Consider the following 17,828-nt stretch of genomic DNA (forward strand, 5'->3'; position numbering starts at 1 on the left):
CTCCAAGAACATGAGTTCCAGTACCTGAAGAATAGTTTATCGAGAGAACATACCTTTGGGCCATCTTTCCCTGCCGGGCATTTCTCTTCTATTTGTGTTTTTGCTCTTTCTGAGTTGTGCTGCCATGAGAGGGCCAGGTTGGGGCCTGGCCTGGAGTTAGGGGCATCTGGATCAGGTGTCTGCTGCTGCCATTGATTGGTAGTGCCTGCCCGGGCCCTCTGCTGGATGGTTGGTGATGTCTGCTGTGGGACAGCCAGAGGCATGGCTGGAAGCAGGCATGGTTGTCATTTCTGCTCACTTGGGGTGTCTGGGGCCAGGCTGCTTGGGAACATCTGGGGAAGGAGTCAGGGATGGACACAAGCCCCCGAAATGTGGCTCCTGCAGCCATGCAGGCTGCTTTGATAAGGGGCCCTGTGAGACTCCTTCATGCATCAGAGTTCTAGGAATTGGGGTGTGGGCCCTAATAGAATGCCAGAGTCCTGGCGCCATGAAGTTGCACAGCTGGAGAAGCATGGCACCCAGAAAGGACCTGCCTGGGCCACCCAGGGGCCCAAGGAGCTGTTGGTCGTTTGGGGGGATGATGCCCAGGGCCTTGTCACCGTGTGCCTCCCCTTCTCACCTATGAGATGGGTGTCACAGAGCACCCCTGCCCAGGGAGCCACGGAGGACCCAGGGCATCCACAGGAATTGGAAGTGTTCTGCAGGGTGCCCAGCCCGTAATGGGCGCACAGTATCGGCTGCCGTGTCCGCGTTCATGCCGCTGGCGCCTCGTCAGCTTGTTGGGCCTCGGGAGCAGGAAGGGCAGGTCCACTGCAGGCGGTTCCCCTCCTTTGCCCTGGGTCTCTTACTCCGCACCTCTGGGGGAGGGCTGATTTCTTTTCCAACCAGAGGAGGCAGGGGCTGGGGACTCACACGGACCCCTGACTCTTCTGGTTCCCGGTGTTCTGGTAGCTGGAGCCTCTGAGCCCTGGGGTCCTCTGCCTGTGGTTGAGCCCTTGGAGGGCATTGTGTTCTTTCTTAAAACTACACATCAGCTGTCCCATCCCAGAACAGCCCTGGGGAGCCCTCTCCTCCAGGGGGATGGGAGAGACTTGGGGCTGAGTGGAGGAGGCAGCCTGAGGTGGGAGGGCTTCTTGGAGGAGGCGGCACCAGAGGCTAGAAGCTTTGTGATGGGCACCTGACACCATGGATGTGGATTAGCAGCAAAGCCTGTCCTTCCTGTTGTAAGAGATGAGGCAAGGGGCTGACCCACACTCCTGGCCTCTTTCAGTGAGGACAGCTGGCCCACAGACTCCCCTGACTTCAGTGGCTCAGGGCCACTCTCCTTGATCTTGGAAGAACTGTTTTCACCCCATTACAGTGTCCAGCCCTTGCCACATGATGTCACGTTGAAGGAGGAGCCTTGATTCAAAGGCCGTCGCCTGTCACATGAGCGTGGTGGCTGGTTCCCCGTGTGGCCTTCCAGACAGCCAACGTCCATTGGCATGTGCAGTTTTGTATCCTGGTGGACATAAATCACGTGGAATGTGGATTTTGACTGCTGACCATATGCAGGGTGTTGATTGTGAAAACTGCCTGGAGATAGTAGCTGGTAACACAGGGTAACCTGAAGAAAAGAAGACTAAATCCTGCTGGGTGTCACCGTGGATGGGAGCTCTGAGGTCCTGTGGGCAAAAACCTGGTACACCGAGGCCCGTGGAGGCTGCCAGAGCCCAGGAGAGTCTTTGAGGCTGGGGTGTCTGGTAGGAGGGTGGGATTCAGGGGCCTGCAGAGAGGTCCCTGGGTGGCTTGTGGATCTCCTCTTGGCCATGGAATTGGTGAGGCCTGGTGTCCCAGGGGCATGAAGAACTGAGGCCACATGTGACGGCCTAGGAGATGGCCCTGAGCTAGAGAAAAGGCTTTCGGACAAGACAGAAATGGAGAAATTATGTGCCGGTGCCACTTCCTCTATTCCAGAAGTGGGGGGAGGGGAGTGGCACACCGGAGGCGACATTCACAATGTATAACACAGTTTAGGTCTGTAGTTGAGAGCCTGCCAGAGACTTCTGGGGTGGTGAGCAGATTCAGTCTTGGGCAAATCCAGAACATTCACTCATGCAATGGCTTTCTTTCCATGCGTGGTCATGGTTTTGTGACATCTTAACTCACATCCTGGCTGTGTGATCTGGGGACACTGACTCAGCCTCTCTGTGCTTGTTTCCTCACCCATGCAAAGACATGATAATAGTACCTGATTGATTCAAGGGGTTGTTGGGAGGAAGGCCAGGTGCCCAGCAAATATGACCTGTGCTTGAATTTGAACTTGAACTTGGAGCTGAATAGACAATCTGATGCCAGGAGAGCAATTCTTCTCCAAACTCTTGGAATCAGAAGTAGGTGTGAGGCCTGGTGGTGCCAGGAGAAGCTGGGAGAGGGGTACTGAGTCAATGGGGAACCCTCCTCACACTGCTGGTGAGGGCCGGGCAGTCAGATGCGTGTCCTGGGTGCCCTGGGCACATGGCTCCCCTTTCCATGGGATGAAGGCTGGTGTTGGGCTGGGAGGGACTTGGGGTTGCAGGTAACACCTAGCTGTGCTGGAATTACTGGCATCTTTATGTCATAGATAGGCTTCCCAGCCCTGCAAATCAGTTTCCACAAGGGACAGGGTGTGAGAGGTGGAGGGCAGACTCTGCACTTGACACGTGCCCAAGACAGGCTGATGGGCAGCAGGTCAGGAGCCACCTGCACGTCTCAGGATTGAAGCCAGGGTTCTCGCTTTGGGCATCTGACCTCTCATGCATCATGGAGTTGGATATGAAGAAATTGTGGTGTACGTAAACCCTATTTTTCTGAGTTTGAGCAAATAAAAACCTTGTTTGAGTTTTGGTGACTCTCCCAAGGATGAGGCTGAGATGTTGATGCGTGGACTCCAATGAATGGGGGGTACACCACCCCAGGGCATGCGAACATCCCCTGGAAGCGGAGGATAGGATGGGGGCAGTCCTCTCGTGGCCACATGCCAGCCCTCCGAGTGGTAGTTCTCTCATCTGTGAGGTGAGGAGAGCAGGTGCACCCCCTTCAGCACTACTGGGGGTCGAATGAGAAGCTGCGTGTAAATGCTGTGCTTCCTGTGCGGGGACCCTACAGAAAGGACGTGGGCTCGGGGCTCCTTCTCCCTTTGGGCTCAGGAGGACCTGGTCCCTTCTAGGTGGCAAACACCCAATGGCTCCGGGCTGCAATGGTGCAGATGCCCCAGCCCCTCCTGAAGTGGCCTCGGTGAGTCTCTGGGACTGGGAGGATGTCACAGCAGGTGGCCCCCTCCTTGGGTGCAGCTCTGCTGGGGGCTTGGTGAGACCCTGGTGGTGGGCAGTGGGTGGGGTGCACTGAGCTTCCCTAAGGGGCTGGGACTTGGCCTGGGAGACAAGCAGGCAGAGAGCCCGTCCTGGGCCAGGCTGCAGTCCCAGCCCCCTCCCCCAGCAGCCTCCCTGACTGAGGCGCCCAGCTGGCTCTGCTTTTCTCCATGTTTTTCCAATTTGTGGAATGGGCTAAAAACAGCAGTAGCGGGGCCTTACGTGGGAGTCACACCACCGTCCAGGGGAAGCCTGCTGCCCCCCCTTCTCCAGGGGCCAGCTCTTTGTGGAGCATGCCCCTCTTGTTGTGGCTTTTGCCCCCACGCATTTCTCATCACTGGGGACCTCTGGGCAGGTGGCTCGTCGGGGCCGTGTGCCCAGGGCAGCCAGGCTGCCTGCTCCAGGCATCCTTCTGTGCCGCCCACCCAGGCCTTTCCAGACGAGGCTGTGGCTGCTGGTCGGTTGGTCTGGAGGCACAGACTTTGTGATTTACGGGTCCGCCTGCCACACCTCGGTAAGAAGTAGTTTTAGCAGATGTTTGCAGGGACAGGACACAAAAAGGCGGGATGTAGCCCGTGAGGAGGGACAGATGTGTCCCTGTCGGGTCTGACAGGCAGACTGACAACTGGGTTGCATCTCAAAGCCCCTCGCGTCCCCTGTCTGTCCAAGCGGATTAACCCGGGGCCCAGGGCCGGGGAATAAGGGGCGCGACTGTTCCCTGTCTGGCTGTCTTGTCACTTATCAGGGAAGTAGGTCAAAGGGAAGAGAAAGGAGGCCCTGTGGCTGAGGCTGCCGCCTCCCCGGCTGTGATTGGCATCAATTGTGCAGACAGAAGGCAGCTGCTGTTCTCAGCCATGGACCGTGAATTTTTAATAGTAAGAAAATCAGACTGCGCGGCCCCAGGAAGTGGTGTGACAAGTTCAAGCATTAACTTTCATTTTCTTTTTTTTGGAACTGGAGGTATAACTTGCAAAGAACAGAACTCACAGATTCCAAGTGTGTACTTTGGTTAAACATGACAGTCGTGGGCAGCTGCATAATCACCACTCCAACCCAGATACCCAGATACAGGACATCTCCACCCCCTGGAAAAGTCCCTGGTGCCCATCGCAGCCTTCTCCTCCCTGCCAGGCCAGCCGCTGTCCTGATGTCCCTCACTGGGGATCAGTTCTGCCTGCGCTGGAACGTCCTGGCAGTGGAACCACACGCATGTGCTCCTTTGTGCCTGATCCTGAAGACTGACTTAAATCTGATAAAAGAGGAGAGGGGAGCTGCCATGTTCTTGGAAAGGGGAAACGGGCATCCTGGGGCTGGGGGTTAAGACCAGACGGTGCCTCCTGGGTGTGGTCAGCTGTGCGATGCCTTGGGGCCAGGAGGCCACTGGCTGCAGACTTAGAGTTACTCACCCTGACACTGGCCCTGTGCCCACTAGCTGGTCTGGGGTCCCCATTGCTGCCGCAGCTGAGCGCAGACTGGCCCTGGAGCTCTCTCTGGTGGCTCCCCTTGTGCTTGGAGTCAGGTTCTGAGCCTGTGGGGTCTGGGCCCTGGTAGAGCCTCAGGCTGCCCTAAGGAAGACCTTCCTGCCTGCTGCATGCCCCGTGTGCTGCCTCTGACTTTGGTGGTGGCTGCAGATTTCCTGTCTTGGTTCCACCGATTGAACCCTTGCACCTCTGCCCTCCCCAATTCCATGTGCCCTGGGGGTGGGTCCAGAGGCCTTCACGTGCTGGGCCAGTGCCTCGGGCCTCTGGCTTGTCCTCAGAGAGGCGAGGGGGCTCTTTCCCCCTTGACCTCCTATTCCAGTCACAGTAGTTTGCTCGCTCCCCTCCAGGCCACCCCTGAGCTCCTGCCCACTCCCTGGGGAGCCTCCCACTCCTGAACTGGCAAGCACTCCGGCCCCTGGGGGGTACTCTGCTCCCACCTCCACTGGGAGAGGGGCCTGGCTTCCCGTGGAACTGACATCAGGCCCAGGAAGAGGCTGGGAAGATTGGTTAGTTGCCTTCAAGGGTGTTTGCCGTGGTGAGAGGTGAGGCTCTGTAGTTGTCTGGGGGCCAGGGATGACTCTGGCGGCTGTGCCGAGAGGGGCCTTCCCTCGCCCCTCCCTGCTACCCCCTGAGATGTGGTGTGGTGGGAATTGGCGTCTGAGTCTGGCCTTGACCGTGCAGATGTGGCTGTGACCCTTACGAAATGCCGGACCTTCGACCTGGGAGTGTAAACACGATTATGTCTCTGCAAGTGCTTTAGAAACTGTAAAGTGTGGTGTCGTTGAGTGAGGTTGCACCATGTGAGCTGCTGATGCTCAACCACCTTTGAGCTAAAGAGGCCATGTTTTCATTCAGTTCAGCCCACTCCGTGATTTTGGCTTCCACCGCCAGGCCAGCGTGGATGATGGCAGGCATGTTTCTTGGGGGCTGCCGGGCACTGCCTGGGCCCTGGCCTGGTCGGTGCCTCACAGGAGCTGTTGGGAGGGCGGGTCTGTGGCCAGCCCGCTTCATATGTGTATGCGGTCAGAGCCTGCCCAAGGCCACAAAAGGGGCAGAGACGGGGTTTGAACCCAGGCAGCCTGGCCCAGGGGCTACCCCCACTGCCTGGAGCCCTAGGGAGCCTTCATGTGCCTGGGTACAAAGGGACCCGGCCAGAGCCGTCTCCAGGAGCACAGGCCAGAGGGTGTCGGCAGGAGGAAGTATGGCCGCTCTGTCCACACCTGGACGCCGTGCAGTGTGGTGCGCCTGGGCTGGGGAGGGGACTCTTGTGCACTTCTTAAATAGCTGAGCCACGTGCCTTAAGAGGCAGGGCCGGCCTCCTCCCTCATGTGAGGCACTTGATGGTCCACAGCTCCACATCCCTGTGTTCAGTGGCTGGGCAGCCCACCTTTGTCCCCTGAACCGTATTTTCGTGTTGTTCCCTCCGGTCTGGGATGGGAGCCATTGGGGCACATCTTTGCTCCTACTTCATGGAGAACGTGGCCAAGATGGGTCCCAAGTGTGTATCCAGTGCCACTGGGAGGGGAACCTGCTGGGGTGTGGTCTCAGGCTGGGGGCTCACTGACTCTCAGGGAACCTCGCAGCCTCACTGGGGGGCTTACCTACACTTGACTCTTACCTTTGAGAAGAGAGAGGTCAGGTTGCTGGTTCCGGGTCACCCAGGAATGGCCCGGGGCCAAAGTGGGCGTGACCAGTGGACCGGACTGCCTGTGTAGGGAGTGGCCTCTGCGGGGTGTGGTAGGGGCACAGTCAGGTGGTGGAGGAGCACAGAAAGTCAGAGGGGTACCTGCCCGTTCTAGAGCTGTGCAGACAGAGGCCCAGACTCCAGATGGGGTGCCTGCCTGGTAGGCTCCAGCCTTCTACATGCTCACTGGGAGGCCTGAGGTGGGCTGTGCGGTGGACAACTGTCTGGCCTCAGGTTTCCAGTGGAGCCAGTGCCTGGCCCAGCCACTTCCTCTGTGCCTTGTGACCTTGTGGCCACGTGGCACGGTTCCCTGGGCCAGGGTGCTGGGCTGTGGTCTCGGTGTCTGTCCAACCGCGTATCCCAGGGGGGCAGTGGAGAAACTTAATCGGTTGCTGAAAAACAAAAGTCAGCCAGCTGCCTGCCAGCTGTGAGGCTGTTCATGGCCCCATAGAAACTGCAGAGTGGATGGCTCCGCCTGTGCGGTTCCAGGCCCAGGAGGTAGGCTTGGCCTCCCGTGGGGGCAGCTGAGGGAGACCCTGGGGCTGGGGGCAGGGCTGGGGGCAGGCCCAGGGGCAGGGAGGCTGTTCTCCAATTCCTGTCCCCAGGGAGAAGCAGCTGTCCTGGAGCGGCATGAGCCTCTGGGGGTGGGGGTGGCCTGTGCTCCCCACGAAGGGCTGTGACTTGGGGCCTCAGTTGGTCCAGTGGGGAGCAGTTGTGACATCCACTCTGCCTTCTGGGATGGCCAGGACCCTGAGGCTGGGCGGCAGCTGTGGGGCCGGGACTTGGGGGCCCTGCCTCTTTCATTTGTGTTGATTCGGCCTGTCCGCACCCTGGGATGTGCTGTTGTTTTGCTCCTTGTGAAGTTCCTCTTCCCATGTTGGGGCACGGAGGGGATTAAGCATGAGGACCTTTCCGTTCCCCACGTGTTGCAGCCCACCAGCAGGGCCTCCTCCTCCTGGGGCGTCGGCGGCTATGGTCCTTCTGCCTCAAACCCCTCTCCCGTTTTCTGCCTGCCTGCCCGGCTTAGAACCTGAAGGCAATGTTAGTCGCCCCCGCATGGCAGTTTCACTGAGTGGAGCGCTGCCTCTCTCAGTCCCCAGACTGTCACTGAGAAGGTGCCGTCAAGGCCCATTTTTTAAAGTCTTATTTTTTTCTTGTTACAAAGTTACATTTGTGTTCACTGTCAAAAGGGAAACATCACAAAAAATGACAGGAAAATATAAACCACTGATAATTTTGCCACCCAGAGATAGCTGCTGTTAGCGCCTTCATGTTTCACCCATCTTTTCTCTGTGCGTGTGTTCAGATCTGTGTTTGCACAATCTGCTCGTCGTAGTGTGCAGGCCGTGGTGTGTCCGGTCTTTCCCACCTGCTGCTTCGCCCGCGTGTCCTCTCTCAGTCCCTCTTCAGAGTGCGGTGTTTAGAGCACATGTAATGATCTGCCCCTCAGCACCTTCATTTATTTAATGTTTTTCTGTTTTGGGACATTTGTTCAGGTTCTTTTCTTCCTGTCTGGGTTTTGCTGTTTATCACAAAGCCATGGTGACCTTCTGTGACCAGGAATCTTTGTGCATCTCTAGCTGCTGCTTTGGGCTGGGTTCTCAGAGGGGAAATCACTGGACCAGAGGGTCCCTGAGCCACGTGGCTGCCCAGGAAATGTGTGCTCGTTCTGCTCCTATGGGAGGCAGGGTGCTGCACCCATGCACAGCGGGAACAAGTCAGACCTGAGCTGGTGGCAACCGGCACTCATTCCTATTTGCATTTTACCCAGAAGTTACCTGTTTTTCATGTTTATTGACTGTTTTTTTCTTCTGTTAATTTGTGTTTATGGTCTTTGCCCCTTTATTGCTGGGGATTGCCAGCAATTGATGCATACCAATTTTTTTATTGGGTGATTTTTTATTAATGCATATGCCTTTTAATGTGTTTTTAAAGATTAGTAGACTTTTTTAGAGCAGTTTTAGGTTTACAAGACAAGCAAATGGAGAGTTCTGAGCGTTCCTCTCTATCCATTCTCCCACCTTACAGTTTCCCCTGCTATTAGAATTTCCAGTATTGTAAAACTCACCCATACTTCTCATCCAGGGGTCAGCAAACCTCCACCCATGGGCCAGATGGCCTGCTGCTTGCTCTTTGCAGCCAGTGAACCGAGTGTGATTTTTACATTTTTGCATGACTGAGAAGAAAATCACAAGAAGGGTGTTTGTGACATGGGAAAATGATAGGAAATTCAAGTTTCAGTGTCGAAGCATGAAGTTGTGTTTGCACACAATTGCTTATGTGGAGTTGAGTGATTGCAACAGATATCATTGTGGCCTGCAAAACCTAGAACGCTCACCATCTGGCACTTTGCAAACGTGGGCAGACCCCCGCCAGAGACTAGAAGGAAGATGGGGCACATTGCAAATGCTGTGGGCACTTGCACGTTTCCTATCGGCTTTTGTTCCAGGCTGGCCCTTGTTTGTCTTGGGACTGGGCTCCTGCTGCACGCACCCCAGCGTGTTGTTTGCACAAGGCTTCCTTGTAGACAGGGACGGCCTCAGAGCCTCCCCCGTGTCTTGTGTGCAGAGGGCGCTCGGGGAAGAGTTGTGGTATGTGGGAGGCCCTGTCCTGCACATGCTGGCTGCAGGATGGCCCTGGCGCTCCCCCGCCTCCGTGTGGTCCTTCTGCCTGGAGTTCCTCCCTTGAGCCTGCCTGTCCTTCCATGGAACCTTTCCTCTCAACCTGTGCTCCCTCCCTGTTGTGGGCTGAATTGTGTCCCCAGAGAGACACGCTGAAGTCCCAGCCCCGGGACCTGTGAATGAATGTGGCCTCACTTGGACAGAAAATCCTTGCAGAAATAGCCAAGTTACGATGAGGGCACACTGGATTAGGGTGGGCCCTATATCCAGTGACTGACCTTATGAAAGGGAAATTTAGACGCAGGCACACAGGGGAAGAGGCCTTGTGAAGGCAGAGGCAGAGGTTATGGAGATGCAGCCGCAAGCCCAGGAACAGCAAGGATTGCTGGCAACCGCCGGAGCTGGGGAGGCAGGAAGGCCTTTCCCCCAAGCCTTCAGGGAGAGTGGGGCCCTGCCAGCACCTTGAGTTTGACCTTTGGCCTCCAGAGACTGAGGGAGTCAGTTTCCTCTGTCACCAGCCATGCTGTGCGGTGACAGCCTTCTCTGTGTCGCCTGTCTGTGTGATCTCGGGCCTTGCACAGGGGCAGGGCCGGGGAATAGAGGGCAGCTCTGTCTGGACGGCTATTGGAGAGGGAGGGTGTTGAACTGGCGTGTCCGTGATTTCGGCCGTCTCTCAGGTCCACTTTGTTTTGAGGAGAACCTCCTGCCAGAAAGGCTGCTACCCAGCTTGGCCTGCACCCCGTGCCCTGTGCTTGGCCCCAAGACTGGGGTGCTCCCCTTCTCCTGTGTGTGCAGGGAGGGCAGGGAAGGGCAGAGCCCACCCAGAGGAGGCTCTAGGCACTGCTGCCCAGTGAGGCGAAGGTTTCACTTTCTCTGGCAGCGCTGTGGAGCAGGCTGTTTGTTTAAACAACTCCAAAGAAAACCATTTGGTGAATCAGTTAGTTTCTAAACAGTTTACTCCCTTGTGTTTAAACAAACTCCTACCCAGGCTGCGTCTGGTCCAGGGAAGGTGCTGACCTCTCCTCCTAATGGGCCGCACAGTGTCCCCAGGCTACCTGCCGGTGGTCCAGGAGCTGCTGCTCACGCTCTTGGAGGTCACCCGTGGGCACACTCGGCCAGCGGCCAGCCGAGCCCAGGTCTGTGGTTCTCTCTCCGCAGCTGCCCCTGCGGGCCTGGCCCCGGACAGAGCGCTCCCCTCCTCCCCACTGGGCTCACCCACTCAGACCTTCAGTCCAGTGTGTGGGCAGTGGCTGTCTCCCCCGTCCTGGCCCGGGCGTTTTTCTTGGCAAAATGCAAATAAAAACCTCAAAGGCTCTGCAGCCCAGAGGTGTGTCAGAGACCCCCTTGGAGTCAATTATCACCTACAGATTTATCCCAGCATTTAATTATTGCCTCAGCCTCGGAGACTTAGCTCTAAAGGGTGCTGATAACGGGCTTCTCTGATGGTTGGTGTGCTTTAGGCTTTCTCTTGACCCAGTTACCGGAGAGCTGGGGCTGGGCACACTCAGCCCCCTATGGCTCTGCCCCTGTCGGGGACACTGCTGGAATCTGCCGTGTGGTCCCAGCCACATGACTCTGGAGGCTCTTGGAGCTGGAGGCCAGACCCCAGTCCCAGCCACTCCCTTTGCAGGCCAAGCCCTGCTTTCCCTCTACCAATTCCTTTGACGGTCTTGCTCCCTGAAGGTCTCTGCCCTGGGACCCCAGAAACGACATGGGGGTACATCCCACATCCATTTTGTTGACTCTGACCCCCAGTACCTGGTCCAGGGCCTAAAGTAGCTGCTTACAAAGATACTGGGGGTTGGGGGAAGGGAGTGGCCAGCCTCCTGGTCAGTGCGTCCGCCCTGGGCTTCCTGTGGGTGCCAGCTTTAGGATCAAAATGCTCGTGGGATCAAAATGCTCCCTCTTGCTGCTGTGAGCCCTTAGGTGGGGAGCTTAACCTCTGTGCATCAGGCTCCTGGTCAGTCAAATGGGGCGTAAGTGTACCTCGGGGGTCGGTGTGAGGACTGTGCTCTTAGGTGCTTGTGTCTGGAGGACCACGGAAATGGGTGGGTGAAACAGGCTCCAGAATGTGTTCGGGAACTGAGTGTCATTTTCTGTCGGGGACCCATATTTTCTATGAAGTTGTCAAAGTGCTACTTGTGGTCGGGGCGTTTGACGTTCACCTTCCAGCTCGCATAGTGGGGCTGCACCAGCCTGGGCTTGGGAGCTCGCCAGCCCCGTTGGAAAGCTTTGAAGATGGGGCTTGGATGGGGCTCCTCCTGGGCAGCCTGGGGGGCTTCCTCCTCCTTCCACGGCGGCAGGGTAAGCCAGAACCCTCCGCAGAGTTTGGTTTATGGTCCTCTTGATGTCAGAGCTTGATGGGGACCCAGGTACCTTCAGGTCAGGTTGATTCTTCCCTGTATGTGGGAAACCAAGGCTCAGAGAGGGTTAGGGGGCTGCCCAAAGTCACACAGCGGAAGCAAGGTCGGGTTTCTGCCCTGCATTCTCCCTGCTTTCCGTAGGATGTTGGCACCTGCCTAGGGGCTGCAGAGGGCCAAGGGGGCATGTGCCAGAACCCTAAAGAGCTCGTAAGGGCGGTGCTGGAGAAGAGGGGCAGACGGCGTGTTGTGTGGTCAGCCCCGCCACTGGGGCAGGGGAGGCAGAAACAGCTTCCTGGAGGAGGAGGAGGTGTGTGATCTGGGCCTGGAAGGACAGGTCAGATGTCAACAGGACATTTTGGGAAGGTAACCCAGAGAAAGACAGTCTTTTGAAATTCGGAACTCCCCTTCCCTCCTCTTTCCAGCACACACCAAATCAGAACTCACATCAACAGCTCTAACTAAATCTGACCTTGGACCTTGGGGGTTTCCAGTGTGGTTGGGCCCTTGCAGCACCGTACACACCGCCTGCTGCCTCACTTTTCCCACCACTTGCCTCAGTTTCCCCCTGCCTGGACCCACGAAGCCGTTGCTGCTGCGTGTGCGCCCTCCAGTGGAGGAATTGAGTTGTGAACTCTGGGCCTCAGAGCAGAAGAGTCAGGTTGGGGTTCCCACCCTCACTTGAAATTCAGGGCAGGGGACCCCAGAATGTCTCCGCAAGGCATGGGTTCCGAAGGCCCCGCCACTGTGGCAGGAAGCTGGCTCCTTGTGCAGGACCGACCAGTCTGTTGTTGGAGGGCCAGGCACCGCGGAAACCCCATAGTCGGCTAGAGGCTGGGGTCTGGGAGCCTGGGTATGAGACAGGCGCCAGACTGGTTCTGTCCCTGTCCCATCCCGCACTGCTCTGTGACTTCACGTGGGTCCTTTTCCATCCTGGCCCTTTCTTCAAACCAGGCAAGTGGCTCCCAAATGCCAAAAGTGGTCTCTAGGCCTGATCTTCCTGGTTCTGTGGGTCCTTGAGACCAGAAAGGGCCATGGCCTAGCACTGGGGATGATGCATCTGACCCCAGCAGCCTCCAGAGCCTCTGGGCTGGGGTTGGGGAGCCCCCTTGGGGTCTCCGAGTCCATCTGAGTGTCCATGTGCTACTTCTGCTGGAAGTGCCCATCCGTCCCATCAGGGAGGGTCCAGGACAGAGTCAAAATGTTAATAAAATGTTAATACTGCCTGGGCGACAATGAGGAAGACTGAGGCACCCATCGTCCCTGGTGAGACGGCCCCTGGCAGGGAGGTGTGGGACTGTGTGATGATGGGTGCAGACATGGGGTGTGAACTGCCTTGTGGGATGGGCAGGTGGGGGCAGGGCTTCAAGGAGGGAGTGGCGTTTGGGCTGCATAATGAAGGGTGAGCACATAGGAAGTGGGGCTTTGGGGACAGTGGCTGGCGAGGGCAGCCTGGAGTCCAGTGCCCAGGCCAGGACTTGCAGGGAAGAAGGGGGACTGAGTGTGGGGCAGCTCTTCACAGTGGTTGATGCCAGATGGCTGTGTGGCTTTCAACTGATTGCTTAACCTCCCTGTGCCTCCGTTTTCTCATCTGTAAGTTGGTACAGCAAAGAGTGCCAGCCTCATGGAGCTATTATTATGATGAACTAATGACTGTAGAAAGACCTTGGCGAACGTTATCTAACATACCTGCTGTTGCAGAAGCGTGCCCCTCCCTGCCCACGCCCAGCCTCCAGTCCTGCCACAGGCCTCTGACCCCACTGCCCGTGTGTTCACAGGGGCCGAGGAGGTACTGCTGCTGGCCCGGCGGACGGACCTACGGAGGATCTCCCTGGACACGCCGGACTTCACTGACATCGTGCTTCAGGTGGATGACATCCGGCATGCCATCGCCATTGACTACGACCCACTGGAGGGCTATGTCTACTGGACAGATGATGAGGTGCGGGCCATCCGCAGGGCATACCTGGACGGGTCGGGGGCACAGACGCTGGTCAACACTGAGATCAATGACCCTGATGGCATCGCGATCGACTGGGTGGCCCGCAACCTCTACTGGACTGACACAGGCACAGACCGCATTGAGGTGACACGCCTCAATGGCACCTCCCGCAAGATCCTGGTGTCTGAGGACTTGGACGAGCCCCGGGCCATCGTGCTGCACCCTGTGATGGGGTAAGGCTTGGGGGTGGGTAGGCTGGGGGCCAGGCTACACTGGAGTGAGAGAGACCAGTGTTCTGGGACTTTCTCCTGCATCAGGATCCTCTGGAGGAGAGCTCGTTAACACACAGAAGGCCAAGCCCTGCTCCCCAGGTCCTGATTCAGGAGGTTGGGGGGTGGGGGAGATGGGCAAGAATTTGCATTTCTAACAAGCTCCCAGGAGACGCTGATCTGGGGACCTGGCTTTGAGAAGCTCTGACACAGGCTGCTGGGTACAGGTGTACAAAGCCCTGGAGACTTTGGGTAAGTTGTTTCTTCTCCTGGGCTTCAGTCTCCTCATCTGTGAAATGGACTGACCCACCGGGCTGGTTTCCAGGCAAATGAGGCTGACAGTGGTGATGGCCAAGGGACTCGCTAAGGGGCACAGACCAGGCCTCTTCTAAGCAGGGTAAACGTGGTGAGCCTCTTCCCCTTCCTGTCACCTCTTGGGCAGAAACATTTGTACAGTGGAGGAGGCTGAGGCTCAGGTAGGTGAAGGGACTTGCCCAAGGTCACACAACCAGAGGTTGGGATTGGACCTTGCAGTCTGTTTCCAACTTTACATTTTAGGATTTTGGGAAAACAGAGAGGTTATCAACTTACATAAGAGCCTTTCTGAGATGCCCAGAGCTCAGAGGGTGGCAGCAGAGTGCCTTCCTGGGCCCTCATGGCCAAGATGTCTGAGCTGGCGGACCCTGAGGGAGGAGGAGCAGTTGGCACTCTTCGAAGGGTGGCGCTGGGGCTGCAGGAGCCGCGGCCCACAGTTCAGGGTGTGGGCCAGCCTGGAGAGGGCCTGGGGGAACTGGCTGACAGGAGGAAGGGTGGCCCCAGCAGCTATGCCTCGTGGGCAGTAACTGAAGCTGCAGTAATAGCAGCCTTGTAGCCAGCGGTGGCTGCCATCTGTGGAGCACCCGCTGGGCACCAGGTGCTTCTCCTGCTTCCCCGGGGCTGAGGCTCGGAATGAAGTGAACTGGTGCCTGGCAGCAGGGCTGGGTTCACAGCCTGTGTGCCCACGGAGCCTGTGCTCATGGCTCATGGTTTGGCCCAGGTGTGCCGTGGAGCGCCTTCTGTGCACAGAAGTGCGGCAGGTCAGACCTGGGGGCCAAGCGCTGTGGCTTGAGCAGCCCTTGTGGAGCAGGGAGCACGGTGGGGCAGGTGGACCCTGTTCCATATCAGCTGCCAGAGAGCAAGACTGTGTCCCAAGGAGGGTGAGGGAGGGGGAGAATGGGTCCCCCAGTGCAGGGTATCAGGGGAGGAGGCAGAGGAGCTCATGCCAGCTCATGTGGATGGGTCACGACCCAGGACCTGCTCCCCGCTCTGCTGCCGATGACCCGTGTCAGGTCACTGCCTCACTGTCCTCCTCTGTGGAGTGGGGGTGGGAGAAGCAGACTCCAGGGTTCCTCCCAGCCCTGAGTCTGGGGTCCCCCTGGGGAGTGGGGCTGGCTGTCAGGTGTGTGAGCTCATGGGGTGCCGGGTGGGAGAGGCTGGCCCGCCTGGCTGGCACAGTGTGACTCGGCGCAGCTGTGGCAGGTTTTCCTTGTGCTGAAGCCTCCGCCCCAGAGCTGCCCTCCCAGTGTCCAGCCTTGTCCCTTGAGGCCGTGGAGCACGTGCTGTCTGCTTTGCTCATAGGAGCCCTGGGCTATTGGGAGAAAGTCCTGCTCAGCCTCTCCTGCCCTTTGGTGCTTGGCCCCCGCAGCCCACCAGTCCCTCGGCAGGGTGTCTGCTGTCAGTGCCCCGCAGGATCGGAGGTGCACCCGCGGGGCCTGGAGTCCCTCATGGAGCGCCCCCGTCCTGCCCACGGGCCTAGTCTTCATCTGTCCAGGCAGCCGGCATTCTCCAGAATGGCCTGCGTGGCGGGGGGGGGAGGGCGCTGTTCTCAGCCCTGGAATGCAGCAGGGCCGAGACAGCGTCATGGACGCGTGCTTCTTCTCCAGCCTCATGTACTGGACAGACTGGGGGGAAAACCCCAAAATTGAGTACGCCAACCTGGACGGGCAGGAGCGGCACATGCTGGTGAACACCTCCCTCGGCTGGCCCAACGGCTTGGCCCTGGACCTGCAGGAAGGGAAGCTGTACTGGGGAGACGCCAAGACGGACAAAATCGAGGTGAGCCATGCGTGGCTCGCAGGTGTGCGAGCAGTGGCTTTGGACGCCGATGAGCGCAGGTGTGCGGCGCAGGAGTCCCTGGGCCCCGAGTCTCATGTAGAGGCCAGGCCCGGCCACCCCTGCAGCCCACCCTGCGTAGCAGGCGGGCGTGAGATGATGCCTGTGCTCTGCGATTCGGCCAAGTGGAATCCTTGACATGGTGACTCGCCGTGTACGTCCCTGACACACAGAAAGCCTTAGGGGTGTGCGTAGCTGGGTCTGTAGTGTTGTTAGAGGCACTGTGGTTACATAAGACATTGTGGGGGAAAGCTGGCAAAGGGTCCAGGGAACCCTCTGAGTGACCTGTAGCTTCTTGTGAGTCTTAGTCAAACTTCAGAGTCATGATAAAAATTAAATAACACGCACATATCCCTCACCCAGCTTAAGTAAAAAAACCTTATCAGTGTAGCTGAAGCCAGAGGTGACCACCATCCTAAATCTGGTGATTCCTTCCCAAGCATTAAAAGACATTTTCTTACATGATTAATTGAGGGGTGTCCCATGTGCATTCTTCTGCAGCTTCTTTTTGCTCATGGGCCTATGTTTTTTTAGTGCTCTGTTTAGGGCAGTTCAGCTTGTCCCTGTCGCAGGAAGGTCCTTGGTGTTTGTGCCCCTTGGCGTGGGCACCCACTGTAGTTCCGGTGACGCTGGGCGGTCTTTGTCTGTCTCACATCACCTCCAGGCACATCACTGCTTGTTGGCATCACCCCGGCGGTCTCCTCCGCTCTTCTCCTGGCTTCGTGGGGACAACCTCACGGGGCAGCGAGCGGGGGTAGGACAGCAGCGAGACACGAGTGTGCGCCTGCTTAGGGTTTCCAGCCATGCCTCTGAGCAGGAATGCGAAGGGACCGGGCTGGGTGGACACCTCTCCCACACAGACCCCACTGGCCGCGCTTGGAGTCATGCCCTGTCCGAGTCCCTGTTAATGATCATTTTTAAAAGGGTCTTGTTGCTAAAGGGAGTTTGCAGACACTTGCTCTCGAGCCTCTTGTTCCTGGCAGGGTCTGCCACAGGGGCTTCACCTCCACGACCCCGTCCCCTGGAGCAGGTCGGGATGTGCGTGTCCAGCCGACACTGCCGGACCCACCACAGGCGTGGCTCTGTTTACCCCTGCTGCAATGTGTTGGGTCTTTTTTATTGTGGTAAATTAAATGTGACATAAAACTAACCATTCAAACATGTTAGAGTGTACAATAAAGTGGCATCCACTGCATTTGTAGTATCGCACAGCTGTTACCACTCTCTAGTTCCCGAACACCTTCATCACCCAGAGCCCCGCAGCCATTAAGTGGTCACTCCCCATGCCCCTACCCACCCACCCCTCTGCCCCTGGCCGCCACCAGTCTGTCTGTCCCTGTGGATCTGCCTGTTCTGTGTATTTCACGCAGGCGGCGTCATGCAGAGTGCACCCCTTTGTGTCTGGCTTCTTCATGAAGCTGAATGTTTTCGGGGTTCATCCACGTGGCTGCGTGTTGCGGGGCCTTATTCCTCCTTAAGGCCGACTGACATTCCATCGTGTTGGAGAGACCACATTCTATCCATTCACCTGTTGATGGACAAGTGGGCTGTTTCCACCTTCTGGTGACTGTGAACGACACTGTTAGGAGCGTTCATGTACAGTTTTGTTTGACACCTGTTGTCGATTCTCTGGGTACCCACTTAGCGGAGTTGCTGGGTCACATCCCAGCCTTGGCTTTGCCCCTGGAGCTGCCAGCCTGTGCTCACACCCTGCACCGTGCCGCCTTCTCACCAGTGGTGCACGTGTGTTCCAGGTCTGACACGCCCTTGTCTGCGCTCGCAGTTTTCCACATTCCTCTTTGTTACCATAGCCACCCCACTGGGTGGGCTGAGGTGCCCACGGCTCCGATTTGCCTCTTCCTGATGCTGCGGGTGCCAAGCACCTTTTCTTTGCACTTGTGTCACAATCTTATTTTGAGGACGTAGCATGGTCCCCATTTGCGGGTGAGAGACCAAGGTCCTGGGGACAGTGATGTGCTCAGTGCCAGCCA

General features: G+C 57.5%; 1 protein-coding gene across 1 annotated transcript in view; it reads left to right on the forward strand.

Annotated features, from left to right (window-relative positions):
• LRP5 (LDL receptor related protein 5) overlaps positions 1-17,828 on the forward strand; it is a 103,334-nt gene that overhangs the window by 43,031 nt on the left and 42,475 nt on the right. The window contains exons 6-7 of the mRNA XM_073217229.1: positions 13,254-13,650; positions 15,609-15,780. Of these exons, the coding sequence (XP_073073330.1) occupies positions 13,254-13,650; positions 15,609-15,780 (569 nt within the window). The remainder of the gene's footprint in view (positions 1-13,253; positions 13,651-15,608; positions 15,781-17,828) is intronic.

The sequence above is a fragment of the Manis javanica genome, chromosome 11 (assembly GCF_040802235.1).
Source record: "Manis javanica isolate MJ-LG chromosome 11, MJ_LKY, whole genome shotgun sequence".
Lineage (NCBI taxonomy): Eukaryota > Metazoa > Chordata > Mammalia > Pholidota > Manidae > Manis > Manis javanica.